The sequence below is a fragment of the Ursus maritimus genome, unplaced genomic scaffold (genome assembly GCF_017311325.1).
Source record: "Ursus maritimus isolate PB19 unplaced genomic scaffold, ASM1731132v1 scaffold_27, whole genome shotgun sequence".
Classification (NCBI taxonomy): Eukaryota; Metazoa; Chordata; class Mammalia; order Carnivora; family Ursidae; genus Ursus; species Ursus maritimus.
The window spans coordinates 2,337,196-2,357,265 of record NW_024425230.1 but is presented as its reverse complement, the minus strand read 5'-3'; the positions used below and the strand labels follow the sequence as shown (position 1 = coordinate 2,357,265).

At 37.2% G+C, this 20,070-nt stretch overlaps 1 protein-coding gene across 3 annotated transcripts in view; it reads right to left on the bottom strand.

The window, feature by feature from the left end:
- The window catches only part of GABRB3 (gamma-aminobutyric acid type A receptor subunit beta3), a 220,025-nt gene that overhangs the window by 35,385 nt on the left and 164,570 nt on the right, over window positions 1-20,070 (bottom strand). For all 3 annotated transcript variants that reach the window (XM_040642655.1, XM_040642654.1, XM_008706319.2), the window contains one exon: window positions 33-115. In XM_040642655.1, the coding sequence (XP_040498589.1) occupies window positions 33-115 (83 nt within the window). The remainder of the gene's footprint in view (window positions 1-32; window positions 116-20,070) is intronic.

The window sequence follows — 20,070 nt, the reverse complement described above, 5'->3', positions numbered from 1 at the left end:
ACAGTGAATGAAAAAGAAGTACAGGTACACACAGCTTTCAATTTCCAGCGTACAGTTCTGCTCATCCAATGGGTATCTTCTCAAGTCCATCATGCATGCTGCTGTTGTGGTGATTCTGAAATACACAGATGAGGGCAGATATTAAAGATGGGATGAGAAATGTATCAGGAAACTGCTTCCAGCTAAAACATGAGTAGCCCCCATGTAGGGCCCCCTTTCCCCAAAGTACACCTGATTAAATATATTTCATAATGTATATCGAATAAGTTTCAAGTACTTTATAGGCCAGATTTATCAAGAAAAGCAACACAAAACCTCTAAACCTGATAAAATTATTCATAGAGCCTTGTTGACTTTGAATAAACAGGGCAGAGAAAGAGATTTCTAAAGAAACTTTTTCTTCAATTTTTGTTCTGCCTCCTTGTTTAGTGGTTCTCTAACCTTTATAGCACAGAGAACACTTACATGTGGCAACAGCACTGATTAAATCAAGACTGAATTCTTTGATTTTCCATGTGAAGTGTCTAAGTAGCTACAGATTCATAGGTTGCACTTTGGAACTCTCAGCCAAGTTTCTGCTTGATCCTATTTTATTATAGTTGTCTGCTGGGCTGAATCCTAATGCTCCTGAGCTTCTCGCCATGAAATCATCTATCTTTTCAAAGGGAATATTTGGCTTCTCTGTTATTGATTATGAATCAAAATCGAGTGGGTTAGTTTCCCTTGGGGTCAGCTGCAGCCATGGAAAGAATTTATATCATGGCCCAAGGACAGTTAAGCCTCCACCATGCAATGGTTAAATCAACTGTACGTTAAGAAACAACACTTCTAGAAATGTCAAGTTTATTTCCTACTCTGTCCACAGTCTCATTTTAGAGAAACCAACCTACACACAGCCTCTGTTGAAATGCAATTAAACCACTATGTTTTATACTCTTTTTCTCTAGAATGCCTCCCCTTTTCCACCTCAGTTACAGCTGATGAGACTGGGATGGGGCCCTGATTCAAGGACAGTCAACCATTACTTGATCAAGAATCTCTGATGTGGCCTGACCTAAAAGGCAGAATGGAGCTAAAGGGATTCTCTTCCATGGAAGTGAATTAAAGACAGGGCAAGAATGGAGCTGACCTTGCAAGTTCATGAATTAGAGGCTTGCAGTGTCATTTTCCAATTGGAGAGTGAGGCATGAGAAAGCATAAGAGGTAGAGAAAAATGCAAATTGGATGGTTGAAGAGACAGTGGCCACTGTGGTTGGGCCACAGAACATGGCCTTGCAGGGTACGTGCTACATATCTCAGGGAACAGCATTCTTTTTTTTAGTGTACGTGCTGCTAAAGTGAGGACTGGGGACAGCATTCTTAAGGCTTATGTGGAAGTGTGTAACTGGCAGCCCTGGCTATACCCATTCAATGATGGATAAGAATGAAGAAGTAAGAATGTCTCCTCCTAAGATCCCTGGAGTTACCTTGAATTCCCAACCACCTTTCCTGTTCCACGTTTCTTGAAGGCTGTATTCAGCTTTCTCTAGTCAGCCTTCCATATGAATATTCAAAACAGACCTTCTACTACTTCGGGCAACATGAGCAACTTCTGTTCTTATCATCAGATCTTAACCCAAACATCAGTAAAACACCAGGCATGTGTCAGTTCTGTTGGGCTTGTCTCATTTAACCTAAGTGCAGCAGTAAAGCATGCCCTTCTATTAGCATCTGGATAAGTGGAAGGTTGAGAAAAGTTCTACTTTTCAATGGCTAAGAAGAGCGGTGAGGGAAAATGTTAACATATTTGGCAATCATGGATAAATACTAAATTATTCTCTACAAATGGTATGCAAGTGCCATGCAGACATATGCTATAAGACCCACACCAATGGTGAAAGTGTGTCCTTTCCAAATGTCATAACACTTTCAATTATCACTCCAAGGAGTGGATTACATTCTATAATCCAAAGTCAACACCTAGCTCTTTGATATATTTTTCTACAGCACCCAACTTCCTAGCCAACTGAAGAACCAGCCTCACACTTTTAAATTCTGGCATGTTTTATGGCATATTGACAACCCAACATCCATACAAGATGCCTATAAGGCAAAATTAGAATAAGATTCTGTTAAAATTGTGACTTTTTATGAAGAAAAGAAAAAGATCTCTACTGGACACATTCAAGTTTTAAAAAGTTCCTATATATTTTGGTACCTGTTTACTTGAACAGAGTCAATAACTGAGATTACTATTTTCTGTTTGTTTTTCTTATTCATTTTCAATGCCACCCATAAAATAAATGCACACAAACAGGAACATGAACATATCCAAATTGTTTAGGGATTCACACTGATTGTGACATTATGTAATGTGTTTCATGGGCGTTACTGGAAGTGTTACATGATGTTGGAAGAATCTGTAAAGGGGTCTCCAGTATACTTGTCCTATCTTCTCATTCTGGCATAAGACTGGCTGTAAAATGGAGCCCTTTTCCAATTTACTTGAGGAATATAGTAAAAAAATATATGTATTTTCTACTGTTCTTCCTGAGGAAGAAAGAACATAGAAAACCCTCTCCTGGTGGAAAGTAGGACACAAGAGCCTACTCATGCTACAAAAGATAAGCACAGGGATGATGCGGTGAAAGGAAAGAAGTCTGTGTGCCACTGGGACAGAAAGGCAAGAAAAAGGAAGATGGGGGGCAGGCAGAAAGATCAAGAAGGGTGCAGCAGGCCAGAACTGCACCCTGAACCATAAAACCTTCTTCCAAGTTGACTAAATTCATGATTGGCTTGGAGAGTCAACATTTTGCATGAACTGACCAAATTTTGAGGCTTGGGACTTTGCAGAAACTGTAGGAGGGAATTTGGGTCTGCAGGACTGAGAGCTCAAGCCTAGTTTAATGGACATGGAGCAAAGGCAGGGAAGCCACAATGACTGAGCTTCATTTGCATAAACCCCAGCATCCACATGCAACTTTTCATATTTTCCCCAATAAACTTTATTTGTCCTGAGAGGAGATTTTAACCAATATCTAGTTCACTTCCACAGCCCTCTGTAATCTGAGAATTTTCTAAGGAATATTGACAGGATCATGAGAAACATGACTGGCTGAAGATTTCTGCAGTATTACTCTTCAGTACGTGCTTTTTTGGGGGGTGTCATTGTTTCTTTTTTGTTTTCTGGTTGAGAGAGAGCAGTGCTTAGAGTCTCCATAGCTGCAATTTATGCTTATGGTAGAAAAGCAGAGAAAGATGGTAGCCAAGAAAAATTGTCTACCATTCAATATGTCCTTTCTTTACAAATAATCACACTTTGAGGTTGCCGGAAGTAGAAAGTTAAAAAAAAAGAGAAGTAGAGAAGTGACAGATAGAGGACTGGGAAATGCTTAGAAAAGGATGTTGATTTATTATCTCATGCTCAGGACCGCATGCAGTCCTATCTGTACTTTATGTAACATTAATTGAGAATTTGCTTTGTACCCAGCTCTATGCTCAGCCCTTGAACATTCATGCATTTAATTAATAACTATATTATGGAGGTGTTATTATTATTCCCATTTTGCAGATAAACAAGCTAAGGCTCAGAAAGAATAAGTATGTTGGCCACATTTACAATGCTACTAGAAGGCAGATGCAGCATTCAGATCCAGGAAGCCAGAATTCTACACTCTACTACCTCTGACATCTATTCTGCCTTAAAGTATGACATACTGTTTATTCAGCTTTTAAAAGCCTACTCAGGGAGTGAGAGTCCTGTTGAAGATCAAAGAAGGTACAGAAATATATATATATATATATATATATATATATATACACACACACACACACACACACACACAAGCATATATATTATGTGTGTATATATACATATATATACACACATGCATATATTATATATATAATATATACAATATATACACACAGAGAGATCATATACATACATATAGTATTCTCATTATATATATGAAAATATGTAAATATAATATGTAAAGGAAGAAAATAAATACTCTACATGCTATACCTACAGTAACAGTAGTGATATTTAACTCATTGTGGAATAGGATAGAATTTAGTAGATAGTCTTGCTTTTATAAGTGATATATTCCTAAAGATGTATTTAACAGTCAAAAGTATGAAAATTCAAGGAATAAACTCAAAGCTTATAAAGGGATCATTATCCCCAGCAAATTTAAAATCTTAGGAAGTGATAACAGCCATCTGAGGACACCATCTATAAACTATCTTGTGTGTCCTTTGCCTGCACAGCTGAGTGAGGAAGCATAAGTCGAGGAGACCCATGACTTTTAGCATGCCGAAGGGTTTTCACTTTGTCTCAATTATATTAAGCTTATGAGACGTACTTTGGTGTCAGCACTTTTAAATTTCCACCAATTGAAAAAGAGTAGTAGGGCAGATGCAAACGCTTCATGTCATTGCACAAATACAGAACTCCCCACAGATCACCTAGAGGGGCTGCTGTGGAAATACTTCTGTTGGCTGATCAGCACACTCACTATGACAAAACATTTGCCTGAAATGTCCACTTGTTGGCCAAGGTGCAAAAGTACCCCTTGCCAATGCTGCTGGGAAAGGTGGACTATGGGCAGAGTCTGGGATCCTTACTTAAAGCAAATCATTAGGCAATGCGTGATCTCTTTACCTACTTGTACTAACCTTTTAGATTCATGGTAAATGCCAGACAGGACAAAAATGAAAATGTCCTTGACTAGCATTCTCAGAGCCCTTCCAGAACGAAAGTATCTCAGCCTCATCTACCTCTCCTCTCATTTAATGCTCTCATTACACTCAGAACTATCTACAATTGGAACATCCATCTCTTTGTTGACTTGTAGGTCCCTTTTATTTCCTCAGGTGAGTCTGAGAGCAAGGCTTTGTCTCCCCTGTCAGCAGCCATCTCCCCAGGCCTGGAATAACTCCCACATGCACACAGTAGGTGTCCCATAAATAGTCATCAAACAAAACAATGGCTTTGAAGATACGGGGATCAGACATAAGCAGACAGCATGGGACTCAAGAAGTAGAGAGGGAAAGAGATAGCTTAGCCCCTCTTGGATTTAATCCCTGAAATATAAGTGCAAGAGGGGACACCTGCCCTCTCAAGCGCTCCAAGCGGGAGCCCTGGCCTTACAGAGTTACTGACTCACTGAGAACTCCATGGGTTTCCTGGTCAAGATGCTTGGTGACACCCCCTGCATTAATAGCCAGGTAGCCTCTGTGAATCCTTCTGCTGCAGGATGAATTCTTAGCAGGCCAATGTTGATGCCCATGAGTTTTACGGCCTGGCCTGCAGGGAAGATGACAGCAAAATGCAGCCATCAGTAGAGTCCTGGCTCTCTGATCATAATCTTGTTAAACTAACAGGCCCAGGAGCAAGTTAGCAGCACCTCCTGTGTGACCTCTCGCTTGCACTTGGGATGGCTAAATGTCTGAGAACTCTGGGCAATAGTTATATATATGGTCATGGGATAGCAGCACATCTGGGCTATTGCTTTATAGATAACTATTTAGTCCTTTGCAACAGCCTAGTGGTAACTCATAGTCCTCTTCTTCCTGGTTCTCCATATGCCAAGTTCATCAGGCATTTTTCCAGGAATAGAAACACAGATGCTAAGGTTAAGGGCCTAAGTAAAATAATACAAACTAAGTATTATTCTAAAGCAAGTGCTTACTATTCAACGTGGAAAAAACACAAGGCATAAACGAACATTTAAGTTATTCTAATTTTTGTTTTGTTTTACAAAAAATATAAGAAAATACATTCACAGAACTGTCGGAAAGACTTTGCTATGCAGATTCTTTGAGCATGTTGCTGGGAAAGTCGTTGGGTTAAGTTGATTGTGTTGGCAGCCCCATTCTTCCTTGTTTCCCAATATCCACTGTAATTCTTCTCACTAAAAAGAAGCTGTCTGCCCACCTCATGAACAAGGGCCAATTTTGTAACTTGCTTTGTCTGATAGAACATGTGGAAGTGGGGTGCCTGGGTGGCTCAGTTGTTAAGCGTATGCCTTCGGCTCAGGTCATGATCCTAGGGTCCTGGGATCGAGCCCCGCATCAGGCTCCCTGCTCCACTGGGAGCCTGCTTCTTCCTCTCTCACTTCCCCTGCTTGTGTCCCCTCTCTTGCTGGCTGTCTGTCTCTCTGTCAAATAAATAAATAAAATCTTTAAAAACAAAACAAAAAAAACCAAGAACATGTGGAAGTGACAATGTGTCAGTCTCAAGCTTAGCTCCCAAGAGTCATTCTGTTTCTGGTCTCCTTTTGTGCTTCTGCCTTTGCTGTAAAAAAGCCATGCCCAGATGAGTCTGCTGGTCCTAGGTGGAGAATGGCCATGGGGAGGAGGATGGAGGTGCTCACTCATCCCTGCAGAGACCATTCACCCCCGGTCTGTGAGTGAGCTAGCCAGGATGAGCACAGATACTCATTAATCACACAGACACACAAGTAATGAGCACTTACTATCATCTGGCATTGAGGCCTTTAGCTATTTGTTACACAGCGGCACTGTGGCAATAGATAAGAGATACAACAATCAACACAGGTAACAACATACATAGAAAAGCATAAATTCTCCTATAAATAAATGGAAATCACAATCTGATACTTCTCAAGAGTGTCCTAAGATAGCAAAACCCTTTGTAGATAGCACCTAGCTCCATGTTTCAGGATAAATCCCCTCTCATTTTAGAAATAATCAATCTTGGTGAAATGAGTAGTCACATCAGGCAAATGAGACAGGTCCTGGTGCCTCTCCTCCTGATTTTCAAACAATATGGTGATAAAGCAACACAAAGGCCAAAACTGGTAATAGTCCTGACAACCACTGAAAGGTGACAAGCCAACAGGAAGGTGTACACCAGATCCTCAATCATCTGCCAGGAACAGAACTGTCAGACTGGATGATTGAGGAAGTTCTTACAGAGAACACCACAGGCTCAACACTCTGAAGAGGAAGGGAGAAATCAGTTCGAAAGAACCAGGAAAGTACTCCCCACCTCCCTGGGTCTGATTACCTCACTTGGCAGAGTTTCACATCTAGAAATATGTTGTTCAAAATGGTAGACACTAGCACTGTGACCATTTTACATTTAAATTTTAAATTAATTAAAATGAAATCAAATTTGAAATTCAGTTCCTCTGATGCACTAGCCACATTTCAAGTGCTCAATGGCCACATATGGCTGGCAACTACTGTTATCAGACAGTACAGATTATAGAACATCTTCATCACCTTACTAAGTTCCCCTGGAAAGGGCTAGAAAACAGCATTGACCTAGACAGATGAGTGGTCTGGCCTTGCCTGCTAACCCAACCCCCCAGTTCTTCTCTCTCTCTCTCTCTCTCTCTCTCTCTCTCTCCCTCTATAGCTTCAGAGGACACAACTCTAGTTGAAAGTTGTTGGGGAACATAGTTGAATGCATATAACCCACCCACTCAAAGAAAAGCCATTGCTGCTAAAGGCAGATATCCACAGGACTTGGAAGTCATGCATACCAGAATAAGAGATATCATTCAAGAGTCTATTCAAAGTATCATACTCTTCATCTGACTTCAGGACCTAGTCAGTTAACCCAGCAGTCAGAAGGGAGGGTCCTACTCTGAATGAATGCAATTAGGCATAACAAATGGAGCACATTAACCAAATTTTCAGATTTATACCCTAAAGGGCTAAGGCTTCCAAGGTGAGAGTGAGGCTGAAGGAGACTGAGGTCACCATATCCATAGTCTCACTAGAAACTCACTTTGTCTCTACGATATATCCCACCTAAGGATAATCATGAATAAAACAAAGAGGTGTTCTGTGAAAAAAGTATGGAAGTGTAGAAAATGAAAGTTGAAACTTTTAGAAGATATGTCTGGTAGTCAGAAGGCATGAATGCATATGCTGTCTTTAGAACAAGAGCAGGGAGACACAGGGAAAGAAGAGCCTGAGATAAAGGCATAGATAGATGCTATAAAACTAAGAAAAGAATGCTAGGATTCCCAGCCATAGGCACTGAATTGAAATTCATACCAAAGACAGATAGTAGAATTGACACAGCTGAAAATAATTTATTGATGTGTATGTCTTTTTAAACTTTAACGGGCATACAAGTCACTGAGGGGTTGTGTTAAAATGCAGATTCTGCGCAGAAGGTCTGGGGTGGGTCTGTAATTCTGAATTTCCCAGATGATGGTGCTGTTCCTGTCTGGGGACTGTAGTTAATATGGAAAGGAGAGGGCAAACTTGTAGAACCTTCCTAAAGGCAGAAGACAAAGTTTTGAAAACAGAGAGAAGATGATATGTATAGGACAGAAAATGGGTATGAAATGGCTTTATTAGACAGAGCAAAAAACAAACAGCATACAAGTCAACAAATTAAACATGAAACAATATTTTCTTAAAAATTAGGTTAAAATATGCATAAAATTTACCATTTGCACCATTAAGTGTACAGTTTAGTGTAAAGTACATTCATATTGCTGCACAACCATCACCAACATCCCTCTCCAGAACTTTTTCATCATCCCAAACAGAAATTCTGTAGCCCATGAAACACTAACTCCCCATTCTCCACTGCCATCCCCTCCCCGACCCTGTCCCCAGACCTGGTAACCTCTATTCTATCTCTATAAATTTACTTATTCTAGGTACCTCACATAAATGGAATTATGTAATACTTGTCCTTTGGTGCCAGGCTTTGTTCATTTACCATTTTCTAAATTCATTCTTGTTCTATCATATATCAGAATTTTATATCTTTTCAAGGCTAAATACTATTCCATTGTATGTATATACCACATTTTGTTTATTTATGTGTTGATGTACATTTGGTTTGTTTCTAACTTCTGGCTATTGTGAATAATGCTGCTGTGAACGTTGGTGTGAAACTAGCTGTTTGAGTCACTGCTTTTGTTTCTTTTGGTATATACTTAGAATTGGAATTGCTGGACCTTACAATAATTCTATGTCTAACTTTTTGAGAAATAGTCATACTGCTTTTCCCAGTGGCTGAACTGTTTTATATTCCCACCAGCAATGCATAAGGATTCCCATTACTCTATAAGTTTGCCAAAACTTTTTTTTTCTGTCTCCCTCCCTCCCTCCTTCTTTTCCTTCCTCCCTCTTTCCTTCCTTCCTTCCTTCCTTTCTTCCTTCCTTCCTACCTACCTTCCTCCCTCCCTCCCTGTTCATTTTTTTTTCATAATAACCATACTAATGTGTATGACATGGTATCTCACCATGGTTTTGATTTTCATTCCCTTAGTGACTAATAATGTTAAGCATCTTTTCACATGCTTATTGGCCATTCGTATATCTTCTTTGGAGAAATAAACTATTTAAGTCCTTTGCCTATTTTTTTTTATTTTTTATTTTTTTTTATAAAGAATTTCATTTATTTATTCGACAGAGATAGAGACAGCCAGCGAGAGAGGGAACACAAGCAGGGGGAGTGGGAGAGGAAGAAGCAGGCTCATAGCGGAGGAGCCTGACGTGGGGCTCGATCCCATAACGCCGGGATCACGCCCTGAGCCGAAGGCAGACGCTTAACCGCTGTGCCACCCAGGCGCCCCAAGTCCTTTGCCTGTTTTTAAACTGATAGTTTGATTTTGTTGCTGTTGTTGTTATTGACTTGTAGGAGTTCTCTGTATAATCTGAATATTAACTACCTTTATCAGATATATGATTTGCAAATATTTTCTCCCCTTCCACTGGTTGCCTTCTCAGTCTGTTGATTGTGTTCTGTAATGCACAGAAGTCTTTAATTTTGCTGTAGTCCAATTTATATTTTGTTATTGTTCTTGTTGCTTGTGCTTTAATGCCATATCAAAGAACACTGCCAAATCCAACGTCATGAGGCTTTCTCATCTTTTTCTAAGAGTTTTAGCTCCTACATTTACATCTCTGATTCACTTTTAGTTCATTTTAGCATCCAACTTCAGTCTTTCACATGTGGATATTCAGTTTTCCCCAGCACTATTTGTTGGAAAGACTGTCCTTTATTCATTGAAGAGTCTTGCCATTCCTGTCAAAAATCATTTGATCATATATATTAAAGCTTATTTCTGGGTTCTCTATTTTATTCTACTGGTCAATGTGTCTGTTATTATGCCAGTATCACACTGTTTTGATTACCATGATTTGTAGTATGTTTTGAAATCAGGAAATGTGAGATCTCCAAATTTGTTCTTTTTCAAGATTATTCTGGATAATTGGGTTTCCATACGATTCTGTATGAGTTTTAGAATGGGGTTTTCCATTTTACAAAAAAAAAGGAGGGCACTTGGATTTTGATAGGGAGTGCACTGAATCTGTAGATCGCTTTGGATGGTATTTTCATCTTAACAATATCAAGTCTTCCAATCAATGAATACAAGAGGTTCTTCCATTTAATTATGTCTTCTTTAAATTCCTTCAGCAATGTTTTACAGTTATAGTGTACAAGTCTTTTGCCTCCATCATAAAATTTATTCCTCAACATTTCATTCTTTTTGATGCTACTTTAAATGGAATTGTTTTCTTAATGTCTTTTTTTGATTGGTCACTGTTAATATATAGAAATGCAACTGATTTTTATATGCTGATTTTGAAATCTGTAGTTCTGTTGAATTCAGTTTTTTAGATCTAACAGGTTGGGGGTTGTTGCATGGAATCTTTAGGGTTTCTACATAAAATCATGCTATCTACACACAATTTTACTCCTTTTCCAGTTAAAATGAATATGGCATAAGCAGGCATCTTTGTTATTGATATTAGGGGAAAAGATTTCAGCTTTTCACAAATGAATATGACTTAAATTGGGAAAGTTGCTTTTCTTAAGATTTATTTATTTAGTTTAGAGAGGGAAANNNNGAGAGCATGCGAGAGAGTGGGGCAAGGGGCAGAGGGAGGGAATCTTCAAGCAGTCTCCCTACTGAGCGTGGAGCCCAACTCGGGGCTTGATCCCACAACTCATGTGACCATGACCTGAGCTGAAATCAAGAGTCAGACGCCTAACTGACTGAGCTACCCAGAAACTCTTAATTGGGAGTTTTCATGTACAGTCTTTATCATGTGAGGGAGTTTCCATCAATTGCTACTTCTTTGCACATTTTTATCATAAAAGGGTGTTGAATTTTGTTAAATGCTTTTTTCTGCATCAATTGAGATAATGTGTTTTTTTTTTTCTTTTCATTTTGTTATATGCCATTTTCCTATGTTGAATCATACTTGCATTCCAGGAATAAGTCCCACTTTATCATGCTATATGTTGCTGAATTTAGTTTGCTAGTTTTTGTTGGGGATTTCTGCATTAATATTCATAAGGGATACTGATCTGTGGCTTTCTTGGAGTGTCTTTGTCTGCCTTTGGTATAGGGTAATGTTGGCTTTACAGATGAGTGAAGAAGCAATTCTTTCCTCATCCTTTTTTGGGAAGAGTCTGAATTTGTGTTAGCTGGGGTTAATTCTTACATGTTTTAAATGGGGGTAATTCTTCTTTGAATGCTTGGTAGAATTCAAACAATGAAGCCATTTGGTCCAGGACTGTTTATGTTGAGAGGTTTTTTTTAGTTACTGATTCAATTGCCACATTAATTGTAAGTCTGTTCAGATTTTTCTTCTTTTTAATTTACTTTTGGCAAATTTTGTTTCTATGAATTTGCCCATTTCACCTAGGCTATCCAATTTTTGGCATATAATTTTCCATAGTAGTCTCTTGTAAATCTTTTCATTTCTGTAAATTTGGTAGTAAAGTTCTCCATTTCTGATTTTTGTTATTTGAGTCTTCCCTATTTTTTCTTTGTTGGTCTAACTAAAGGTTTGTCTACTTAGTTGATCTTTTCAAAGGACCAAATTTTCATTCCATTGATTTTTCCTCATAGTGTTAGTACTCTCTATTTTATCTATCTCTACTCTACTCTTTACTGTTTTGTTCCTCATGCTAGTTTTCATTTTAATTTACTTCAGTTTTTTGTTTTTGTTTTTGTTTTTGTTTTTTTAGTTCCTTAAGGTGTAAAGTTGGATTCTTCTTTTCAAAGTATGTATCTACAGGTATAAATTTCCCTCTTCACACTGTTTGCCAGCATCTCATAAGTTTTGGTATTATTGTAGAACTGTCTAATTCTCATTTCAATTCCATATATTTGGAATTCTGATGTCTGGTGCATATATATAACTGTCAAATCTTAGAGAATTGACTTATCAATATATGGTGTTCTTCTTTGTCTTGTTATAGTCTTTGACTTAATGTCTATTTCATCTCACATTAGTATAGCCACTTCAGCTCTTTTGATTACTATTTGTATGGAATGTACATTTTTCTATCCTTTCACTTTAAATTTATGTATGTCTTTAGATCTACAGTGAGTCTCTTGTAAATAGCATATAGGTGGATCGTGTTTTATTCTGTATCCATTCTTCCAATCTCTAGCTATTGTGTGAAGAGTTTAATCTATTTATATTTAAAGTGATCACTAATAAGGAAAGACTTCTACATTTTTGCTGTTTTCTGTATCTTCAGTAGCCTTTTGTTCCTTCATGTCCTCCATCTTTTTTTTTTCTGTTGATTTTTTTGTGTGAGATGTTTTGATTCTCTTCTTGTTTCCTTTATGCATATTCTATAGATACTTTCTTTTTGGTTACCCTGGGGATTTTATATGACATCTTAATATTAGAATAATCTAATTTGGATTGACATAAACTTTACTTTAGCCACATATAAAATCTCTACCCAATTTGCACCACCCTATGTTACTGATGTTACAAATTGCATCTTTATACATTGTGTACCTAAAAACAGAGCTTTGCAATTTTTAAGCACTTGTCTTTTCAATAACAGAAAAAGTGGAGTTATAAAAAATAATTAAAGTAATACTAGTTTCATTTACCTTTACTGGAGATCTTTTAATATTCTTATACCTTCAAGTTCCTGTCTAGTATCCTTTCATTTCAAACTGAAGACACCCTTTAGCCTTTCTTCTTGGGCAGGTCTACTGTAATGAAGTCCCTCAGCTTTTGTTTATCTGGGAATTTATTAATTTCTCCTCACTTCTGAAGGCCAGTTTTGCCAGATTTAGAATTATCTTTGGTAGGTTTTATCATTCAACACTTCAAATATTTAATCATTCCACCGCCTTCTGGTCTCCAAGACCATTTTTTTCATCAGAAAATCTGTTTTGATAGTAATCTGTTTTGAGGCTCCCCTGTATAGGATGAGTTATTCACTCCTAATGATTTCCAGATTCTCCCTATTTCTGTGGCTTTTCACAGTTTGAATAATGTGTCTTAATGTGGGTCTCTTTGGTTTTATCCTACTTGGAGTTCACTGAGCTTCTTGGATTTATAGATTCATGTTTTTGTTTTTGTTTTTAATCAACTTCAGGAATTTTTTAGCCAATATTTCTACAAGTAATCTCTGTGCTTCTTTCTCATGCTCATCTCTTGGTGCACCTGAAGGTTTCTCACAAGTCCCTTAGGCTTCACTCACTTTTCTTCAATCATTTTTCTTCCTGTTCTCAGACTTGATTATTTTAATTGCCTTATCTTCAAATTTACTGATTTTTTTCTTCTGGCTGCTGAAATCTGGAGTTGAACCCCCTCTAGTGAACTCACTTCAATTACTGTGTTTTTCAGCTTCAGAATTTGGTCCCTTTTATCATTTCTATCTCTTTATTTTGTTCATTTTATTCATGTATCATTTTCTCAATTTCCTTCTGCTTCTTTGTCCATGTCTTCCCTTAGCTCTTTCAGTATAGTTAAGACAGACTTAGTCTTCATCCAGTAAGTCTAACGTCTGGTCATATTTAAGGACAGTTTTGTCAATTTATTTTGTTCCTTTGAATGAGCTACATTTTACTCTTTCTTTGTATGTCTTATGATATTTTTTCTTGAAAATTGGTCATTTGACTACTATAAGGTTGAAACTCTAAAAATCAGACTTTTTCTTCCTTCCCACAGTGACTGCTGTCTTTTTTGTTATTGTTGTTCTTTTTTAGGAAAGCTTTAACAATTCATTTATTTTGAGGTATTTACCACTTGGCTAGGATGGCTCTGAGCCTAAGGATCAGCCAAGGTAAAAACTTAAGGTCTTCTCAGAACTTTTCTAAGAATATGTTTTGCCTGGGCATATGCATAGCTTTTTAAATTCTGTATACTTAGCTGCTTTTGAATAACCTGATTTCCCAGACTCTCACTCCAGCTTCTCCCTTGGGCCTCCATGCTCTATTTCATATTTCTATCCCCGAGTCTCCTTCTTGCCCTGGACACCTATGTGTTTGTAGGCATATAGCCTTTAAAAGCACAACCTGCTTTTTCTTTTTTTCCTGCCTGCATTCTGAGTTATCTCTGTAAATAGAGATAAGCATGCTTCAGTCCTTCAGTTATCCTCAAGACAATTTAGAACGTATGTACACAATAATCTACAAACAAGTTTTCCTCTGCTCCCTCCAGTGCAAGGGAGGAAACTGGTAACTAAGCTGCCACCTGCCCTGGAACCAGGGAGGGGATGGGGAAATGGCAGGTAAAAAAATGTCACAAAACTTTCCAACTCTTGAATATATTTTTTCTTTATTTAGCATTTGGTTAGCTTCTGCAAACTTTGGAATATTTTCCAGAGCTCCTACAAAGTTGTTTCAGACAGCTTCTGCTTATTTTTTGATATTTCTGTACAGAAACAAGAGCCTGAAGCTTCTTAGTCTGCCATTTTGCTAATGTCACTCCCTAGTAAAGAGATCTTCAAAATCAAGAGGAGGGCAATGTTTATAAAGATAGAGCAGAAATTAATAAACAGAATTATGATATAAAATCAAAAGCTATCTCTTTAAAAATATAAAAAAAAATTTCCTTATGCTACTGAACAAAATTAAACATGAAAAAAGGCATATAATAATGTGTTCTAGGGGACAAGTGCATATGCACATGCTAATTAATTAGAAGGTCCAGATAAAAAAGGATATTTTCCTGAAAAACATGAATTTTCAAGATTGATGCAAGAAGAAAACCTAGATAAAACTGTAAGTATAGCAGAAACTGAAGCCATGTGTGCCAGGGTAGAAAACATCATTCAAGAACCTATTTAAAGTACCCTGCATCTATACAGAAAATTTCATATGATGTGTATATTTATGAGTAATTTTTTAAAGTACTTACAGGAATAGTAACCCTTTTAGGAATAGATATTTACTATATAATATAATCTATTACAGAATACACAAAAAGAGAGAAATCTTCTTGATTCATATTATGACAAAGCATACCATGAAATATAAAGACAGATATAACCCATTGATATATTTAACAGAATCTATATGGTATATATCACAAATGTGTGAGTGCCCCACATTACCACCTCACCAATAAATAATTTGCCAGGGCATTTCAGTGAATTGGTCCACGGTTCTTAGAAACTTCAGCCAAGTCATAGATCTTAATTGGAGTCAGAGCAATGAGAGAGAAGGAACTAACCTGGGAATAGATTTCTTGAGACGATCTCCAGATATCCCTATGGGAGATTAACTCCTTCAGTTGGGATTCCAGGAGGAATGGTGCCTGCTTCATACTTGGGACAATTAGAGTAGTCTTGAGGTGGTAGGAATAGAGGAGACTGAATAGGAACTGAATTGTTATATTAGGAATGCAGGCATATTTCCTGTGGATCACACATGAGCTACATGGAAAAAATGGAAGATCCAAAGTTATCTTGGATCCTCTTTAACAGGCCTGGCTAGAGGGTAGAGAGAGAGAAACTGACCTGAAAGATGGATTCTTAGAGCTGAGGAAAGAGTTCCAAGGGACTCCACAGAATAGAAACATACCCTAACTCTTCTATTCTCCCAACTCCCAATGCTGGTCAAGGGACCAGCTGAAGAAAGGTGCCTCCTGGTAGGAAGCTCTGAGTCAATTTTCAGTATCTTCTAAGTCTAGAGAGTATGAAGCCATGAAAAATATGCTACTAGCTCAAGTAAAACTTTTCTTCCTTACTTTCCCTCCACCCCTTAAATCTTCAAAATGAGAGGAGTCATAGGTAGGCTGTCAACCTGGGTTGTGGGGTGGGAGGGGTATAGAGGAAAGTAGAATCAGGGAGGCTGAGAAATCAACTATCCTCCCTTTGCCACTACAGGCTTCTAGCCTAAAATAGGGCTGGGCTATGGACAGAGAAAATATTAATGCTAAATCTGAATTTAGTATTAAACACTGACCTGAGAATTCCTGTGTAACATAAAGATGAAAAAGAACTATTACTAAAACACTGGCAGAAAACCATGAGATCTGCCCAAATTTTTCAAAGGTGAAGAAATACCTCACTGAACAATGTATAAGAGGATGGTGGGGGACAAACAAAACTGCATTATGACTAGATCACAAGGTATGTTTACCACCAATAAACTGGTTGTGTAAGGATTTTTAAAAGAATAATTATAGCAATATATTTATGGATATGTCTCCTCGGGTAAAGGAAATAAAAGCAAAAATAAACTATTGGGATTACACCAAAATAAAAAGCTTTTGCACAGCAAAGGAAACCATCAACAAAGCAAAAAGTCAACTTAGTGAATTAGAGAGGCAATGCAAATGATATATCTGATAAGGGATTAATGTCTAAGATATATGAAGAACACACCTCAACATCAAAAAAAAAGAAATCTGATTAAAAAATGGGCAGAGAACCTGAATAGACATTTCTCCAAAGACATACAGAGAGCCAACAGACATATAAAAAGATGTTCAACATCACTAATAATCAATCCACCATCCATCAATCATCAAAGCCACAACGAGATAGCACCTCACTCTAGTCAATGGCAAATATCAAAAGAGATAAGTAACAAGTGTTGGCAGTGACGTAGAAAAAAAGGAACCCCCATGCTGGTGGGAAAGTAAATTGGTGCAACCACTGTGGAAAACAGTATTGATGTTCCTCAAAAAATTAAAAATAGAAATCCCATAGGATGCAGTAATTCCACTATGGACACTTACCCCCACCCCTGCCCATGAAAACCCTAATTTGGAAACTTTTACGCACCCCTATGTTTATTACAGCATTATGTATGACACCCAAGATGATGGAAGCAACCCACGCTCATTGATAAATGAATGGATAAAGAAGATGTGTTACACACACACACACACACACACACACTATGGAATATTACTTGGCCATAAAAAGAAATGAAGCAAAAACATGGATGAAATTACAGAGTATTATGCTGAGTAAAATAGTCAGACAGAAAAAGACAAATACCATAAGATTTCACTTATATGTAGAATCTAAACAAGCAAGCAAGGAAACAAACAAAAAACAAACAGACTCTTAAATACAGAGAACAAACTAGCTACGAGAGTGGGGGGTGGAGGGCGTTGGTAGAATAGATGAAGGGAATCAAGAGGTACAAACTTCCATTTACAAAATAAATAAGTCACAGAGATGAAAAATACAGCACAGGGAGTATAGTCAATAATACTGTAACATTGCCATGGGGACAGATTAGTGACTACACTTATCATGGTAAGCTTGAGTAATATATAAAATCGTTGAACTAAATGTTGTATACCTGAAACTAACAGAACATTTTATATCAATCATGTTTCAATTAAAATTAAAACAGTTGTAAGTTAGCCATGGACAAAACAAATGTAATAGTTTTTTAAAGAGTATTGCCCACCACGATAAAATAGGATTTATCTCAGGAATTTAAGGATGAATCAAGGTAGGGAATTAATACATCTCAGTTACAGGTTAAATCAGGACAATGAGCAAATAGAGATGAGTGAATTAATAAAATCTATTTTTATTTCTGATCTGTAAAGAAAAAATAATCTGGGGTCAGTTATCTGATTTATAATTAGTTCTTGAATATAAACTCCATAAATTGGTGATATCTGTGTTTTCCAACTCCATGACACAGTTCTCAGAAACTAATTGGTAGTCAATAAATATATTTTTTAATGGAAGTAAAAGAATGAATCAAAACTACCTTAAACTGAAAATGTAAATCATATTTTCACAGTGGGATACAAGAAGCACTCTTACTATGACAAAGGACTAGGAAATAATGTACCACTGTTATCCCTATTGTGTTTCATTTTCTGGAAGTTGAAATCAATGCAATAATCAGGAAATAGAAATAAGAATAAAACTAATGAAAATGAACATAAAAATCATCATTACGAACAATCTGATTATTAGCCTAAAATCCTCAAGATTATTAGCTAAACTGTTAGCTTGGATGGATATGATATTGGAGAAGTGCCTAAACAAAGATAGTTATAAACAAATAGATTCTAGCATTCCCACATATCAGTAAAAGTCAGTTGGAAAAATAACATAAAAACGATCCCATTCCTAACAGTATCACACAAAAAAGAACAGAAATAACTTTATCAAGCTATGAGTGGGCTGTCTAAAGAAAATGACAAAACTCTGCCACAAGCCATGAATGAAGACATGAATGAATTCAGAAATGTCACAGTTATGTAGGAAAGATTGAATGTAATATAGCACTTGTTCAAAGTAATATTATTAATAAGCATAATTCCAACCAAAATAAATTCTGATGGATTAAGAATCTAAATAGAAAATATAAAAATAGAAATACTACAGAAAGAAGAATTAGAATTTAAATTTAATCCTCATAGAATATCTTTTCCACTCAGCACTGCACTAGGTTTTGGGGATGAAACAATAAATAAGACAGAAACAGTTCTTAGAGAATTTATATTCTCATGGTGGCTTCCCCACCATTATTGATAAATACAGAGTCAATAAATAAGAGATGTAATAAAATGACAAGATAACATTACATCTGAGTAACTGCTATAATACTGATAAGACAAGATGTTTAATAGAAAGGGAAAAGACGATCAAAGCAAGATTCTCCTTGTGGAGGTGACAGTTGAACTGTCCTCAATTACATAATTACTCCATGATGCTAAAAACATGAATATATAGAAGTGAAGCACTACATCCAGCAAAGAGCATGTGCAAAGGCTTTAAGACAGGGACATCCTAGTCCTTGATACTTCTGAAAAGTGGAAGGAAGGAAGGTCTGCCTACTGGAAGCATGATAAAGAGTGAGTGGAAGAGTCAAAGTGTGAGTAATAAGCAGGTTAGAAGGGAAATGGGAAGATGAAGAGGCTTCTCTGTTTTTAATTAAAGTTTGAGGAAATGTCATCAAATGAGAGTGGAGGGAGGTGACTTAAGTGAAGGTGTGAAAGAGTCTTTAAAAGCAGGGGAAGAATGGATGAGCATAGGAAGGACATAGAATTTTATGAATATGAATTTAAAATGCAATGAGCGATTTTCTCCAGCCCTGAGGGATGAAGTAAATAGGTTATTTACAGTAGCCAACATAAGGATAAAGTCCAAAGCAGGTGTCACAACCCTAAATAAGTAATTGATTGCTGATAGGAACAAAAATTGGCATAATCCTTTTAAAAAAATTGTATTTGTTTATTTGAGAGAGAGAGAGAGAGAGCACTCAAGCAGGGGGAGGGAGAGGGACAAGCAGACTGCGCTGAGCACAGAGGCCAACAAGGGGCTCAATCCCACGACCCTAAGATCATGACCTGAGCCAAAATCAGGAGTCTGATGCTTAACTGACTGAGCCACCCAGGGGTCCCAGCATAATCCTTTTTAGAAAGCAATTCATCAATACATTATTTACTTACATAAAAGTAACTGGGAAATAGTGACAAAACAGGAGTTTGAGAAGTAAGCACACCTGTGCTCAAATCACATGGGCCTTATTAATTCTGTTAGCTTACATCTTTTCTGGGGCGGGGGGGAGATGTCTGATCAGAGCCACTGTATAAGGCAGTTTCAGAATAAGATGACAACCAAACCAATTAGATGACTTGATTTGAATTTTGTGAAATAAGTTGTAGCTTCATCTTAACATTGTGTTCAACTTCTTCATTATCAGAATGTCAACTTTAACAATTTTGAGTATTTTTAATAGCAAGTGGAAATGTTGCAGTTTATTTTCCAACAAATTTTGCAATAAGCTTCTCGGGAAGAACATGGCTACACCGTTTTGATGAAGATGACTCAACCTTAGATTCTCAGATGCTTTTTGAAGTAAATCAAATACTATTTTATGAACTCATTAC